The sequence below is a fragment of the Cavia porcellus genome, unplaced genomic scaffold (genome assembly GCF_034190915.1).
Source record: "Cavia porcellus strain 051 isolate PalLab524CR breed Dunkin Hartley unplaced genomic scaffold, mCavPor4.1 scaffold_7, whole genome shotgun sequence".
Lineage (NCBI taxonomy): Eukaryota > Metazoa > Chordata > Mammalia > Rodentia > Caviidae > Cavia > Cavia porcellus.
Genome location: NW_026947490.1, coordinates 36675534 through 36689630, shown reverse-complemented (window position 1 = coordinate 36689630; position 14097 = coordinate 36675534). Strand labels below are relative to the sequence as shown.

Below are 14097 nucleotides of genomic sequence, written 5' to 3'. Positions count from 1 at the left end.
GGCCGGCGTGGGGCTAGGCTGGGGGCCACAATAGTCACAGGTCCAGGCTGGGCTGTGCCATCCCTGCACCCGCAGGGCACCCAAATCCTCCCAACGCTATCTTTTTTACACCTTCCTGTTAGGGGGACCCACATCCCATACCCCAGTCTCGGGGGACAGCACATCGGACACAGCCGTGCCCAGGTCAGGCAGGGCATCTTTCTGCCTGCAGGCCCGGGGCGCTGAAGCCCAGCAGTGGGGCTGGGCCCCACGTGTGATCCTCCTTCAGGTAAGCAGTGCAGGTGCCCTAGCTCTCTGCACCGCGTGGGGTCCCCGAGCTGGTAAACAAGCTCCTCCCCGTGTGCCCAGTGACCCCAGAGAGCTCCCCACCTGGCTGTCCTGCAGGCGGGTTCAGGGGCACCCAGCCCTGCAGGTGCCTGAGCATATGAAGCCCTGAGGGTCCATCGTGGGAAGTGGGCGGCTCCAGAGCGGTCTGCCACACCTGAGGTCCCTGACAAGAGGACCACAGCCGGGGAGGCAGGGATTTTGCACATGCTGTCATTGCTCACGCACACGGCTGGGGACAACCACCAGGGGCCTGGGCCCTACCCCAGATCCCTCCCTACTGCAGACCAGACAGGCAGGGCCGAGCCCCAGAGAGCGAGCAGACTTGCGGGCACACTGCGCGCCGGCTTTATTTCTGGGTGCTATGGGCGGAGCCCCCGCCATCCATGTCTGCCCCTTTGTCCTGGGGAGATCCGTACAGCTCCCCTGTGGCCGGGGTGAGGGCGCATGGGACAGGGGACGGGGTGAGGGTTGAGGCGGAGAGAGGGCGCGACGAGAGGGGTAGGCGAGCGGTCACCCGAGCGGCCAGGGCGGGAAGGCGCCGCCGCCCTCGGTCACGGTGCCCTGTGCACGCGCAGCGCGGCCGTGGATGCGCTGGTGGCGCAGCACGTGCTCGCGGCGCCCGAAGCCCTTGCCGCACTCCCGGCAGGCGAATGGCCGCGCCCCAGAGTGCGTCTTGCGGTGGCGAACCAGGTGCTCACGCCAGTAGAAGGCCTTGCCGCAGTCGCAGCAGGCGTGCGGCCGCTCGCGCGTGGCCGGGTGGCGCCGCGCCGTCCCTACCGCTCCCGGGTGCGTGCCGCGGTGGCGCCGCAAGTGCTCCTTGCGCCGGAAGGCCTTGCCGCACTCGGGGCAGGCGTGTGGCTTCTCCCGTATGGGCCGCTGCGCACGTGCAGGAGTCTGGCCGCACTCAGGGCAGGGGGCCCCAGGGGTGCCCGGGTTGGCGGGTGGGGGGCTATCGGGCTCCTGCTTGGGCGGCCACGCGGCCCGGGCATCTCCCATCGCCGGCACCTCCACTCCGGGGCCCACAACTCCTGCAGGGAAAAACACGAGGTTGGGTTTGGCTCTGAGCAGGTCCGCAGAAGGCAGGGGACAGGGCAGCGTGGGCGATGCCCATTACACGCCCCATCCGATGAAGGGGAGTTGACAGGTAGATGGAGAGAGACATGTAGGAGGGTGGGGATCTGCGGACGGGGGTGGGTTGGTGGGTGGGTTAGGGTGGGTCAATAGGTGAGTGGGTGGGTAGGTAGGTAAGCAGGTGGTGATGAATGAGTGGATGGACAGTGGGACGGAGGGCAAAAGGTGACAGCCAGGCAGCAAGATGTGCCCATGTGTCGGCAGACTGCACACAGAGGAAGGGGTAGGTGGAGTCCCTGCAGGGTTCCCACAGCTGTGTAGCGACTGTCGGGGGTCAGGTCCCGAGTCCAGGCACCCTCTGCTGCCCACAGCTTCCTGCCCTCCCACGCTGCTGCGCTGCATTCCGCGCCTTAGCTGCCCATGCCGCCTGCCCCACCGCCCCCTCCTCTGCCCCCATGAGCCCTTGCCCTAACAAATGTGGGGCTGACACCACTGGTGGGCCAGGCCAGTGTGACCAGGCTGCAGGGGCCCTGGAGTGCTGGGCTGCGAGGCTCTGGGCCAGGCCCTCTGGGTCCAGTCTGGCTTGGTCGCCACCTGCTCCTGGTCCATCCTCAACCTGTTCTCCTTAGAATCTGTAGCCATGTGATGTGGGCAGCAAGACTGCCCCCCACCCCAACATCCGCAGGGGGAGGGGGCACATCATCTGCAGCCACCCCCATCCCAACTCTGCCTCCTGCAACCCACCTGCCCCAGCTCCAGGGACGGCATGATGGGCATCTCCCACCCTGGTGCCCAGTACATGCTGCACAAGTGGGCAATGTGGGCACCAAGAGCCCTGCTGCTGCTGCTGCTGCTGAGGACCAAGAGGGCTGGGGAAGAGGAGGGGCCAGCTGCTCACCGAAGGGGACAGCCCCGAGATCTTCCTTTCCGACACCCAGCCCAGCACTTCCTGTGGCATCCTGAGGTGCCCTCATGACTGTCGACCAATCTGGGGAGGCCGAGGGTCCCTGAAATGAGAGCACATTCCAGGCTCAGGGGGCCTGGGCCTCTCCCTCACTCAGGCTGGGGTCATGTCCTGCCACGTGCTCTGGGAATGCTCCAGGCAGTGGTGAGACTGCCTGCCCCATGAGCCAGGTTCAGAGGACAGCAGGCCTGCCAGCGACTGCAACTTCCAGAGCCAGGGCCAGGCCTGTCCAAGCCTCCATACACAGGGCCTCGGCAGCGTGGTGTGATCCAGTCTGGGGGATGGGGGACTTCTACAGAGCAATGGGGGCCTGGTTACACACTGCTTGTTTTGTTGTCTTTTTGAGACAGGGTCTCTCTGTGCAGTTCAGGCTGGCCTTGAGCTCACTTTGTAGCTCAGGCTGGTCTTAAACTCGCAACAACCCTCCTGCTTCAGTCTCCTGAGTACTGGGGTGACCTGTGTGTGCCACCAGGCCAGCTTCCACACACCTGCTCCAACTCCAGCTCCTTGCTGCACCTGGATTAACTGCAGGACAGCACCTAAGCTACATGCAACTCAGCAGGACAGTGATGTTAGAACCGGAACTCCCCAGGGCCGAGGGTGGACAGTGCAGCTCTGGCAGGGACAGGGTTGGGAGCTTTGGATCAGCCACCTTTGATTTCACTGTCATCGTCCCCAATCCCTCACCCCAGGAAAACCGTCAGAACCCTTCCAGTACTGGCCCGCAGTTACACCCAATTCTCCCACTTTAGCTGTTGAGGGCTTTGGGACTCAGCCGAGGTCCAGCTGAGTCTCACGCCATCACCGCGGGAAGATTCCCAACCTCTCCAGTAAGCGTGCCGAGTCTGGACCTGCAAGTGCCCATCCTGTCTGGGAGCTGGGTCAGCTCTCCACTGTGGACGATTCTGCAGCTCTGGCTCTGCCCTTGACTGCAGGGCTGTGCCCCTTACAGGCATTTCCTGGTGACAGAACTTCCTGCAGACCTGAGCCAACCTGCCTGGTGCAGTGAATCAGGACACTGACCTCTGGCTGGGTCAAAGTAGCTAATATTCTACTAGGGATCCTTACATCCATTTCCCAGGCCTACTAGAGCTGGCTTTCTTGGTTATTCTTTTACGGCGGGGCTGTTTTTGCAGAGGGGTTTGGCAGTCTTATGGAATGACCTGGTGCCCTTCCCTTGTCCTCTGAAGAGTCTGTGATGCCAAGAACCATCTGTTCCTTGGAGGTCAGGCAGCACTTAGGCATAAACCTGCTGCGACCTGGTGCTACTTGTGGAGAAAGTCTCTGTCATTGGTTTATTTCCCCTTTGGTGTCTGGTCTCCAGCAGCTTCTCCATGAGCACTGCAGTGACGTCTGTCCCCACAGCCAGCCCTGTCCCCAGGCCCAAGTACTGTGCAAGCTGCTCGTGTCTCTGCTGTCCTTGGCTGAGCCCATGTCCCATGAGGCAGGTCTGTGCTCCTGTGCAGTTTGCACTACTTTCTTGCTCTTTCTGGGCATGAGTGTGGCACCTCATTCATTAGTGCCTTGCCTTTCTCCTCCACTTACCAGCTGGTCCGTGCTACCTGGGATCCCTGGCTAAAGCCTCTGGATCTCTTCAACCTGACCCAAGGTGGCCTGGCCTGGGCCCTCCCTGTCCTGTGGGCTGGGTAGCAGGGGGTCCTCTCCCAGCTCTCTGCCACCCACCAGCCTGCCTTCCTTCAGGTCTGTGAGCTGGGACCTCCCACAGTCCCCTCGGGCCCGGACTGTGAGACAGCCATCAGTTCCTCTGGGCAGAAGCAGCAAGCGGAACGTGCCCTGGGCTTCTGGCGTCCACCCTCAAGGCTTGTATACACTGCAAGGCTGGGTCAAGCAAGGTCATTCACTCCAGGGCACATGTCCATCACCAAGGCAGACCAAGCTCCCACCCGAGAAAGGCTGAGGCCAGTGACCTGGGAAGGAGGTTGGGCCCCAGGAGCAGAGCAGTCCTTGGAGCTCTGGGCCCCAGACTCCCCCTCCTTAGAGGGTCTGCACCAACAGGACCTCCACTCCCCAAAGGGAAGAGACCGTCAGTCCTGCTAGATGCATCTGTTCATTGCATCGGTGATGGCCACCTAATTACTGTAATGGCTGAGGAGCAGACAGGGAGAGCCCAAGTAATGGGTGCTGGGCCCCGAGGTGGCACCCGTGTTCCGGCCGCTGTGCATTTGCTGCCCATCTGTTCTCCCCCCAGGCCGGAACAGGAGTGCTGACTCCACTGTCTGAGGGCAGTGAGTAAATGGCACTGGGCCTGGCTTCTGTCACTGTGGTCCCGGGCACCAGCCGCACACGGCGTGGATATTTTAGAAACAGGAAAGATTAACACCTGACCAGAGTGTTGGAAGCCAAGCCCTTGAAGCTGGAGATTGATTGCATGTGTGGGGCTGAAGCAAGGCCAGCCCAGAAAACGCAGAGACCAAAACCAGCCATGTAAACAAGCTGTTCCAGCTCTGAGAAGGCAAGGGGCCCAGGCCTGCCAGGCAGAGAAGCTGCTAGGTAGAGGGGCTGAAATTGACATCATCTTTACCCTATGTAAATAAATGTGCTATAGAAGTTGAGCAGTTCCTTTCCTCCCATCAGGAGAGTGAGGGTTCCTCTTGAGCCCAGCTTTGTCTTTTCTTTATTTTTCTCATCCTCTCGCTGGTCCTTAACCCCAAAAACCTCAGAAGCCGCCCTGGGTCGCAGCACCAGAGGACCTGTACCCAGGACATACGAATGATGAGTAAAACTCACCGGCAAGAAGCAGCCCAGACAGAGAAGGAGCAGAGGTGCTGGTGCAGTAGGACCCACCTGCAATCCTAGTTTGTGGGAGGCTGTGCTCAGCCCGCCTGGGCAACTGAGACTTCACATGGCTCCATCTCCCAGAGATAAATCAAAAGGGCTGGGAGGTAGCTCCATGCAAAGGCCCCGGGTTCAATCCCCAGGATCACAAAAGCAACAACAGGAAAAAGAGGGCTATACACCTGCTGTGGGCTGACTGGCGGTGACGGTGTCAGGGAGCCACTGGTGCCCGCCAAAGAGGCTCCTCCCTTGCCAGCCTGGGGCAGACCACTGCGGCCAGGAGCAAGAACAGGCCCATCCAGATGCCTGCGCTTGCCACCCCTACCTGGGCCACCATCATGGCAGCCACCATGAGGCCAGCAGCTGTGTGCATGGCAGGAGTGCTGTGCTCATGAAGAACCCCACACGTTTGACCACAGCGGCCACATCCCCAACACCTCTGCACTCCCTCAGAGGGGACTGGATGGGGGCAGCACACCTGGGGCTGCCGGCCAGACCACAGGCACTCAGCTGTGACTCGTGTCCCGCAAAGGGTCAGGAGCCCCAGTCCCAAAGGCTGTGCACTGCAGGCACCGCTCAGCTATCACGTGACTGCCCGGGACAAAGCCAAAGGGACAGGCACCACTTGGCACCCACAGCATAGCAGAAGGGCAGAGAACTGCACGTCAGGAAAAGAAAGGCTCCAGGTCACTGCAGCCACTGCCCTGGCCATACCCGCCTACCTTTGTGGCCCCGCCACCTCTGTGCTGCCCTTCCAGGCTCCGCATGCCCCCCACCACAGCACAGTGGGCATGGCAGCATTGCCACCTTTGCTCTGACCCAGGGTCCCACCCTGCAGGTCACTGTGGGTCAGTGTCAGGTATAGAACATTCAACCTGGCTTCTCCAGCTCACAGCCAAAGCCGCCCAGGGATGGGGTGCCCAGCCCTGCCCTGAGGAGAGGCAGGAGTCAGCTCTCCTCAGTCAGCTCCGCTCCTCCACGTCCCCAGGTTTCCTGGGACACACAGCACAGAGGCCCCCAACGATGGCCTCAACCTCACCCCTGGATCTGCGGGTCTGTGACCCTACTCTACAGATGTAGGTCATCCTAGATTATCTAGCCGAGCTCAGGGACATCATAGACCTGCTTACGAGTGATGGGGAGCCAGGCGTGGAACCCAGTGCTGGGGAGGCTGAGCCAGGAGGGTCCTTGGGAGTCAGGTCAGCTGGGGCTATACCGTGAGCTCAAGGCTGGACTGTACAACTCAGGGACCCCCCCTCCGGCCCCCCACAGGTCTGAGCTGCCACTAATCTGCCCCCCTCCCCAGTGAGAAGGAAGAATGGCCTGGGCATGGACAGCCTGGGTCTAGACTAAGAACTGCAAAGGGGCCAGATGGGGTGCCTAGTAGGGTCGTGGGGTCTCGGGCAGTGGCTATTCCCACAGAGAGGAGAGCCCAGCTGTCCTGGGCGCAGGGCTGGGCTCACAGTTCATGCCACTAGTGCACCAGCTCCCTGGCCAGTCTTCCTCACTTGCCACCGTGCCACTGCCCCTGATGTCCCCCACCCCACGCTGGCCACTACTCCTGGAGCAGCCACAGCCTGAGCACCACCTGCTCCTCCTGCTGTTCAGGAGACATGGTGCCCGAGATCCTGTGTTGAAGGGATCCATGTGCCCAGCACTACATAGCCTGGGTGTGGGTCCTGGGACTCTGGAGGGACGGAGCTGCCTGTGCTTCAGTGGGTGCCTGGACACCGGGTCAGGACACCAGCTGGCCACAGTCCAGGGGCTGTCACTTCTGGCTGAGGCCACCGTCAATGGCTCCACAGGGGGAGATGCTGTGGGCCTCTCCCACCAGACACAGGTGGGCCTCAGACCCCCCCAACCCCACCGTATCCCCACCCCCACAGCTCTGCCTTGGGTCACACCTGGCTCACCCAGAGCTCCTCCAGCAAGGCCACAGCTTCGTCCCCACTGCGGGGCCGCCGGCTGCACACCCAGGCGCGGGTACCAGCAGGGAGGGCGCTCAGGAAGCGCTCAAGCACCAGCAGCTCCAGCATCTGCTCCTTGGTGCGCACCTCAGGCCGAAGCCAGGCGCGGCACAACGCACGCAGCAGCCCCAGTGCCTCTCGGGGCCCAGGTGCTGCGCCCAGCTGGAAGTGGCGGAAGCGGTGCCAGGGGGAGTCTGGGCTTGGTGAGTCCAGCGCTGGTGGGTCAGGCATCTCTGCACCTGGGCCTGGGCCCTCAGTGGCTGGCTCCTCCTGCTTCACGGATAGGGGTGCGGGGGGCTCCATGGGGCCTTTGAAGGAAACACAGAGGTGGGGGTACAGTGAAGGGTATGTCCCATGGCTGGCACCCTCTGAATCCATGCTCAGGTCACCCCAAGTCCTTGGTAACTGCCACTCATGCTCACATCTTCCGCCTCATGGGCACCCCAGCCCCACAGAGGGCCCCCCTCAGGACCCAGGACCTCCAGAGCCCATGCCCCATGAAGTCGCCCTAGACTGAGGTTTCCAAGGGTGAGTTCTGAGGGATACACAGCCCAGCCCAGGCACACTACCACCCCAGCAGGGCCCTGGCCAGAAGGATGCTATCTGCCCCCAGGAAGGCAGGGGTGGGCGAGGCCACGGCTGTGAACCAGGGTGCTGAGACCCAGGGCAGCAGGTGGTTCTGGGGTGGAACTGGCAGAGCTGTGGGCTGTACAGGGCAGGGACAGTCCTCCACACAAAGACCCTACCACTTGGCCACAGGCCAGGGAGGGCCCTGGACAGCCTGGAGACGCCTGGGGCCCCAAGGTTGTCCCCAGGCACTGTGAGTTCTGTATGTCCGCTTGATAAAGCCACCATGAGCTCCAGCTTCTAGTTACGAGAAAGCAGCCCCAAGGTTCCGATACTCTACACTGGTGCTGGATCACTGGGCCCAACATTGCCAGCACCGTGAGCCCAAAGGCAGCCAGCTTGCACTGCTGCGGGCCATCCACTCCCGTCCCAGCCTCCACTCACAGGGCCTCTGCCCACCTGCCCTTCCCCCCCTCATCAAGGCCTCCATGTACAGCATCCTCGGGTCCCCCACTACAGTGGCATCAGCTGTTCTCTGTAATGTCACCTACGCGGATTTTCCTCGTGGGTTTCTTAGCCGCATTCGGAAGCCCACATTCCTCGATAGTTGAGGATCCAAAGGGGCCCATGGGGTCCGGGCACAGAGGACATAGGGTCTGGCAGGTCCAACCCACAAGGCTGCCCTGGGCACCCTCACAAAGGGGACCACCCAAGGGCTGGCTCACCTGGAGCAGGCAAGGAGAGCTTCCCGGAAGAGCTGGCCAGAGCTGTCTCCGGGGTGCAGGGACCCCGTGCCACTGCAGAGAGAGAAGCCTGAGCCAGAGCCAGAGCTGGAGCGGGAGGCAGCTAGGCCAGCCACACCAGCCAGGTTCAGAGTTGCAGGGACCAGCAGTCACCAGGACCTGTGCTGCACCTCATGGGGTGGGGATCAGGGAGGCTGGGGTTACCGCACCAGGGCCTGGCACCAATAAGCACCCAGTGCACCTGCACCAAGGCTGCTGTGGCACTCTGCATGCCCTTCCCACCAGCCTGGGGAGACAGGGGTGGTCCCGCCCCCGAGAACCCCCAGGCCTTGGCACTGCACAGTAGCAGGCCCCAGGCTCAGTCCGAGGGAAGTCCCAGCTTCTCCCTGGGGTGTGGCTGCCTTGCTTCCAACTTTAACTGAACCCCTACAAGCTGTATGTTCTTGGACGCCTGATCTGCCCTCTTTGAGGAACCAGCAGAGGACGCGTAAATGAGAAGCAACCCGTGGAAGTGCAGGATGAAGCCCAGTCTCCGACTGCGTCTTGGCGCTACCGGGCTAAGGCACTACGAGGCCCTGTCCCTGGACCGCCCAGCGACCCAGCCCAATCAACCAGGCACCACCAGCACTCCCCAGTCGCCTCTGGACGCTGCCCCGGCCACCCTAGGGGAGCCCCTGGCCTGCTGGGCAAATATTAATCAGCGCACAAGCGTTCCTCAGCAAGGTCCACCTCTGTACACCCCTCCCCCCGCCCTCACCAGGCGTCCTTGGACAGGGGCAGCAACACCTGTCACACACAGTACTTCCTCTTCCCCGGCCGGCCGCAAGAGGACAACAAATAATCACACCAGCCCAGGAGCTGCGGTGAGCATGAAATCAGGTCAGGAAGAGGAAACTGCCGATAGTACCAGCCGGGGCTCGGCACTGGGGCCTCGTCCGGGTGCCGTGGAGAGCGGAGACCTGGGAAACACGCGCATCCGCGACCAACCCGCGAGGACAGTGACCACCAGGGCACGCGGACGGACCGTCACGGGGTGCACCCGATGCTCTCTACGCTTATGAATGAATTCAGCACTGCACCCAGCACCGCCACTCTGGATTGTGCAAGAAATAAACCTGGCGGGGCTCCACGTCTCGGGGCGCCTCCTTGGCCATCAGCACTAGCTGGTGAGGGCGACTCTGCAGACCTTCCGGCCGGGGGCCCCAACTCCGCCGCGGGATAGTCCCGGGGCCCGACCCCCACCCCCCAGCGCCTCTGATCGCTAACTCTGCGGGTCCCGCCACGGCAACCCCGACCTTCCCGCCGCTCCCCACTCTGGGTCTCTGACTCTGCGGTACCCCCCTCAGAGACCCGGACCCTCCCGAGCCGGCCTCCGCAAGCGCCCGCCCCCGCCCGCCCCCGCCGCGCCCTCGCCATCCGTCCCAGCCCCTCCCCCAGTCTCGCGCCTCCGCGCGCCCTCGCCCCCGCCCCGAAACTCGCCCATGCCGTCCACCACCATCCCCGTCCCCGCCCCCGCCCCGTCCCTCCCTCTTTTCCCGCTGGCTCACCTCACTCTCACGGGCGAGGCCCCTCAGCCCCTTCTGCCCGCTCAGCCCACTCACCTCCCCGCACATGCGCACAAAGCTCACCGGGACTCCATGCCCCGGCAGGCTTTGCGCCAAACTCGCTAGTCTTCCCCACTCTTCCCCCAACCTCCCACAAACCCGCACCCTCCGTCCCCCGTTCGGCCCAGCAGCTCGCCTTCTCCGCGGTCTCACTGGGAACTACATTTCCCAGGAAGCATCGTGGCAAAGGCGGCTTCCCATTGACTTTTGCTATGCGTCCCGCCGATCTTCTCAGCGACAGAACTACACTACCCAAGATGCCCTGAAGCGCGGCCTGCAGTCTATTGGCCCCCGCCGGCGCAAACAGAGCGATCCAGGGCTCGGACTTCGTTTCCCAGAATGCATGCGGGACTTTCCTATTGGCCGCGGACGTGAGAGCCTCGCGCATGCGCAGATGTACTAAGAGGGGCCTGGCAGGCAAAGCCCTGGAGGTGCGTTGGAGGCTGCCATGGTGCCTCTGGTGCCCGGGAGCAGCTAGCGAAGCGGCGACCAGTTGGAGTTCTTCGCCGGGCAACAGGACGGCCACGTTTCTTTGATCGCGGTCTTAGTTTTTCCCTCCTGGTCGGGCCCCGGGCTCCCTCTCCCGGCCTCCGCTCGGTGCCCCGCGCCCGAGTCCAGCGACTCCGGCTCTGAAGGCCGCTCAGCGCGGGGTCCCGGCCCGCGGTGGACACCTGCGCGGAGGCTCGGCCCTAACCGGCTCACAACGGCCTGGGGGGACGGAGCTCGGTGGCGCCCTTTCAGGATTCTCACGTGGACCTGAGTCTCCCCCATGTTTTAGGGACTAACCTGCTGGGGCTAGGGTACATAGCAATGCTGGGAGACCGAGACAGGAAGAGCCCAAATTTGAGCCCAGGCTAGAAACCGAGTGATTTCTCGAGAATCCTCAAAATAAATAAAAAATAAGCGCTGGGCGTATAGCTCTGTGTGAAGGCTCTGGCTTCATGTTCAATTCCCAGTACTGCGATAAAAAAATAAAAAATTTAAAGTCTGGGTTTCTAGGAAGAAGAGGCTGTGCCTGGAACACGCTAAGCATCTGGGGAGCGAGCAGATGAGACAGCGTGGTTTGAGGCTGGGAGCTTTAGTTGGTAACTTAAGCTAGCCGCGTTTCATACATTCGTGACTGGCTCGTTTTATCTAAAATAATGTCCTCAGGGTTCTTTCCGGATGTAATGTGTCAGAATTTTTTTCCTTCTGAAGGCTAACGTGTGACTATGCAATCTTTTGTTTACTCATATTGTTGCAGGCAGCTGAGTTAGTTAGAAATATAGGCGGTTAGACAGGGCTAGGTCCTCAATGGAGCCAGTGCAGATACCAGGAAACTGCTGGCGGGGAAACTGAGGCCTCCTGCTGTGGGCCAGACCTCAAGACAAAAGATCAAACAAATGCACCCATATCCTGAGGATTGCTTCCCTAAATGGTTGCATCCCCCGGAGAAGTCTCTACTCTGAAGGAATGCCCGCTTTCTATGTGACTCCCCCATTTGTTCCTAATGTAATCGATTTTGAACTATTGATCTTATTGACTCTTATTGGCTAACTATAGTTATGTACCACCTTATGCCTACCTGCCTTGTGAGCTCCCTGTCTTCCACCACCTTGAACCCATGGTTTTACTCTATAAAAAGTCCCTGAAAAAGACAGAGTCGTTGGCAACCCGCTCGGGATCCCTTCTGTCTCTCCTCAGACAGCTTTCTTTCTCTCAATATATTCTACTCCTAATCTCCAATGTTCCTAAAATTAGTTCTTCAATTTTAGAGAACATGAACTCGCAGACATGGTAGGTTAGATGTTTCATTTCCCTATATCAACTGGATAAATGCTTTTTTTTTTTTTTTTTTTTTTTGGTCTTTTTGAGACACAATCTTGCCGTGCATTTCAGGCTGGCTTTGAGCTCACTTTACAACCCAGGCTGGTCTCGAATTAGCAACGATCCTCCTGCCTCAGCCTCCCAAGTGCTGGGATTATAGGCGCGTACCACCACACCTGCTTTGGATAACTGACCTTTGTTAGACTTTTAAGTGGAGGAGTGTCTCTTGCTTTCTCCTGCCCAGGCTGCCCAGCCCTGCACGCAGTGTGATAGTTTGAGACCCAACTTCCCTTCTTTCATGCAGGTTGAGTGTAGATGAGAAGCAGGTGCTGGTCAGGGCTGCAGGCCTGAGCCAGGGCCCAGAGCTTGGCCAGCAGGTTGGGAGGAATGTGTCGTCTACCATGTCTAAGTTGGTCGGATACCGTGGGTTGGATACAAGGGTCACGTACACCAGCACCACTGTCCCGGTTCCTCACATGCTCCAACACAGTAGCCACCCCAGTGTCCCTCTGTCACGGCTGTCAGTGCCCAGGCCCCCACCAGCAGCACGCACATGCCTTCCCAGCCTCAGCTCTATGGAGCCGAAGTCTGGAACCTGCCCAGTGGTTTGAAGGTGAAGGACCTGAGCTTGCCTGCACTCTGGAGTCCTAGCCACAGCTTCACTGACCTCAGAGGATCAGTTGTGCAAAGCATCCATGTTGGGAGCAGGAGCCAGGGGTCCGGCAGTGAACGGGTGTGGGAAACCACACACTGAAGCTGGACCTCAATCAGTTCCTCATCCTACAGTGACCTCAGCCTTCTAGACAAAGCATCGCGCTGATATTAACCTGGGAAAAGCTTCATAACATAAACAATAGAAGTTTCTCATGGGCCCAAGAACATGTTTACCTCCTGGGCTGCACAACATAGAAGTTTCTCACGGGCCCAGGAGCATGTTTACCTTTGCTGTGTGCACAAGAAAGTGTCCTGAAGTGACTTGTACTGCTCTTTGTTTTGAAACATAAAAACTCTGTAGTCTTTCAATAAATCGCCTTTTGCCTCCTGAGCAACTGGTCTCCCTGTGTCTTCAGTCTCTCGCCTGACTCCTTCCCCGCGCTGGCCGCGGCACCTGGCACATCCACATGCACTGCCCATGGAGGCTCAGCTTAAAGCACCCCAGAGGGCTTTGGGAAGGGGGCTGGGGCTCCCGGGTGCTGTGCACATCACCAGGCTCATCTCTAGATGAGTGAGGTAACCAAGCTGTCCGGGGGAGGATGGATCCGGCTCAGGCTCTCCTGCCCTCTCTGCGCCCTGGGCATGGGGAGTCAGCAGCTTTCCTCTGCTGGGCTGTTTCTGTCCTGGAGCCAGCTGACCATGGGCTGAACCACCCTCTGAGACCACAAACTAAAATAAACTCCTTCCTAAGTCGAGAGTGTCAGTACTTTTTCCCAGTGCTAGAAAAGCTATTTTTACTGTACCTGCAGTAAAGCAATAAAAGCAAGCCCAGCCCAAATGCACAGTTGACTCCCCACCTACACGTAGCCAAAGCAGCACGTTTGACCACAGAATGTGGTCTACCCTGGGTTCCTCTGTATCTGGTGCCAATCATGGCACCAACACTATAGATACAGTGGCCTCGGGGTGGGCAGGACAAACAGCCCTGCCCAGGTGTGGGGGCATCAGGATGGGCAGGTAGGGCCCAGAGCCCCAGCAGCAGCTCAGAAGACACCTCTCCTGCTCCAGGCAGTGCAATGTGCACACCCTCCTCCCCCAGGGTGGGCTGAGCCTGGGGATCTGGCCAAAGAAATGTGGAGACAGGTCTACTGCCAGGACATCTAGGAACAGCTGTCCCAGCTGGGTGTGTTGGCACTTACCCATAACGCCAGCAGTCTGTAGGCTGAGGCAGGAGGGTCACTGGGAGTTCAAAACCAGCCTGGAATATATAGACAAACCTTGTCTCAAAAAATAACCAAAGAAAGACAGTCCCAGGTTTTTTTTTTTTTTTTTTTGACAGTCCCAGGTCTTAACAAGGGGCATCTGAGCAATCTGAGCAGCCTGGGCATCTGCTGGTGGTGCCTTCATTCTGACAGCCATCTGGGCAGACTGGGTTAGGCAGGCAGGGGGACCCTGGCTCTACCATGGCATGGTGGGGGCGGTAAACTAATCCATTGTGGCAGAGCCCCCAAATCCTGTCGTTACTCAACAGGGAACACTTTAAGTCCCTTCAAGTCATCTAGAGTTAGGTCCTCCTTGAGGCCAGAGGTGACAGCAGG

At 60.1% G+C, this 14097-nt stretch overlaps 1 protein-coding gene across 2 annotated transcripts; it reads right to left on the bottom strand.

The window, feature by feature from the left end:
• Positions 1-649: 649 nt before the first annotated feature.
• Positions 650-13674, bottom strand: Znf444 (zinc finger protein 444). 2 transcript variants are annotated; one of them, XM_063252335.1, is made up of 5 exons: positions 10145-13674; positions 8418-8489; positions 7072-7433; positions 2297-2405; positions 650-1355 (listed from the first exon to the last, which is right to left on the bottom strand). In XM_063252335.1, the coding sequence occupies exons 1-5, from the start codon at positions 10425-10427 to the stop codon at positions 838-840; spliced, it is 1344 nt and encodes a 447-aa protein (XP_063108405.1). In that variant the 5' UTR covers positions 10428-13674; the 3' UTR covers positions 650-837. The 2 variants fall into 2 exon arrangements, with proteins under 2 accessions (XP_063108405.1, XP_063108404.1); XM_063252334.1 differs by having other exon boundaries at positions 7063-7433; positions 10145-13673.
• Positions 13675-14097: the final 423 nt, after the last annotated feature.

What these genes read in the sequence shown, in the direction of transcription:
- Znf444 (XM_063252334.1), bottom strand. Translation starts at nt 10,427, where the DNA reads ATGCGCGAGGCTCTCACGTCCGCGGCCAATAGGAAAGTCCCGCATGCA. An exon ending in GGCCGAACGGGGGACGGAGG is followed by an intron (nt 8,490 to 10,144) that starts GTGCGGGTTTGT and finishes CTCTCTCTGCAG; the next exon opens with TGGCACGGGGTCCCTGCACC. An exon ending in GCTCTCCTTGCCTGCTCCAG is followed by an intron (nt 7,434 to 8,417) that starts GTGAGCCAGCCC and finishes TTTCCTTCAAAG; the next exon opens with GCCCCATGGAGCCCCCCGCA.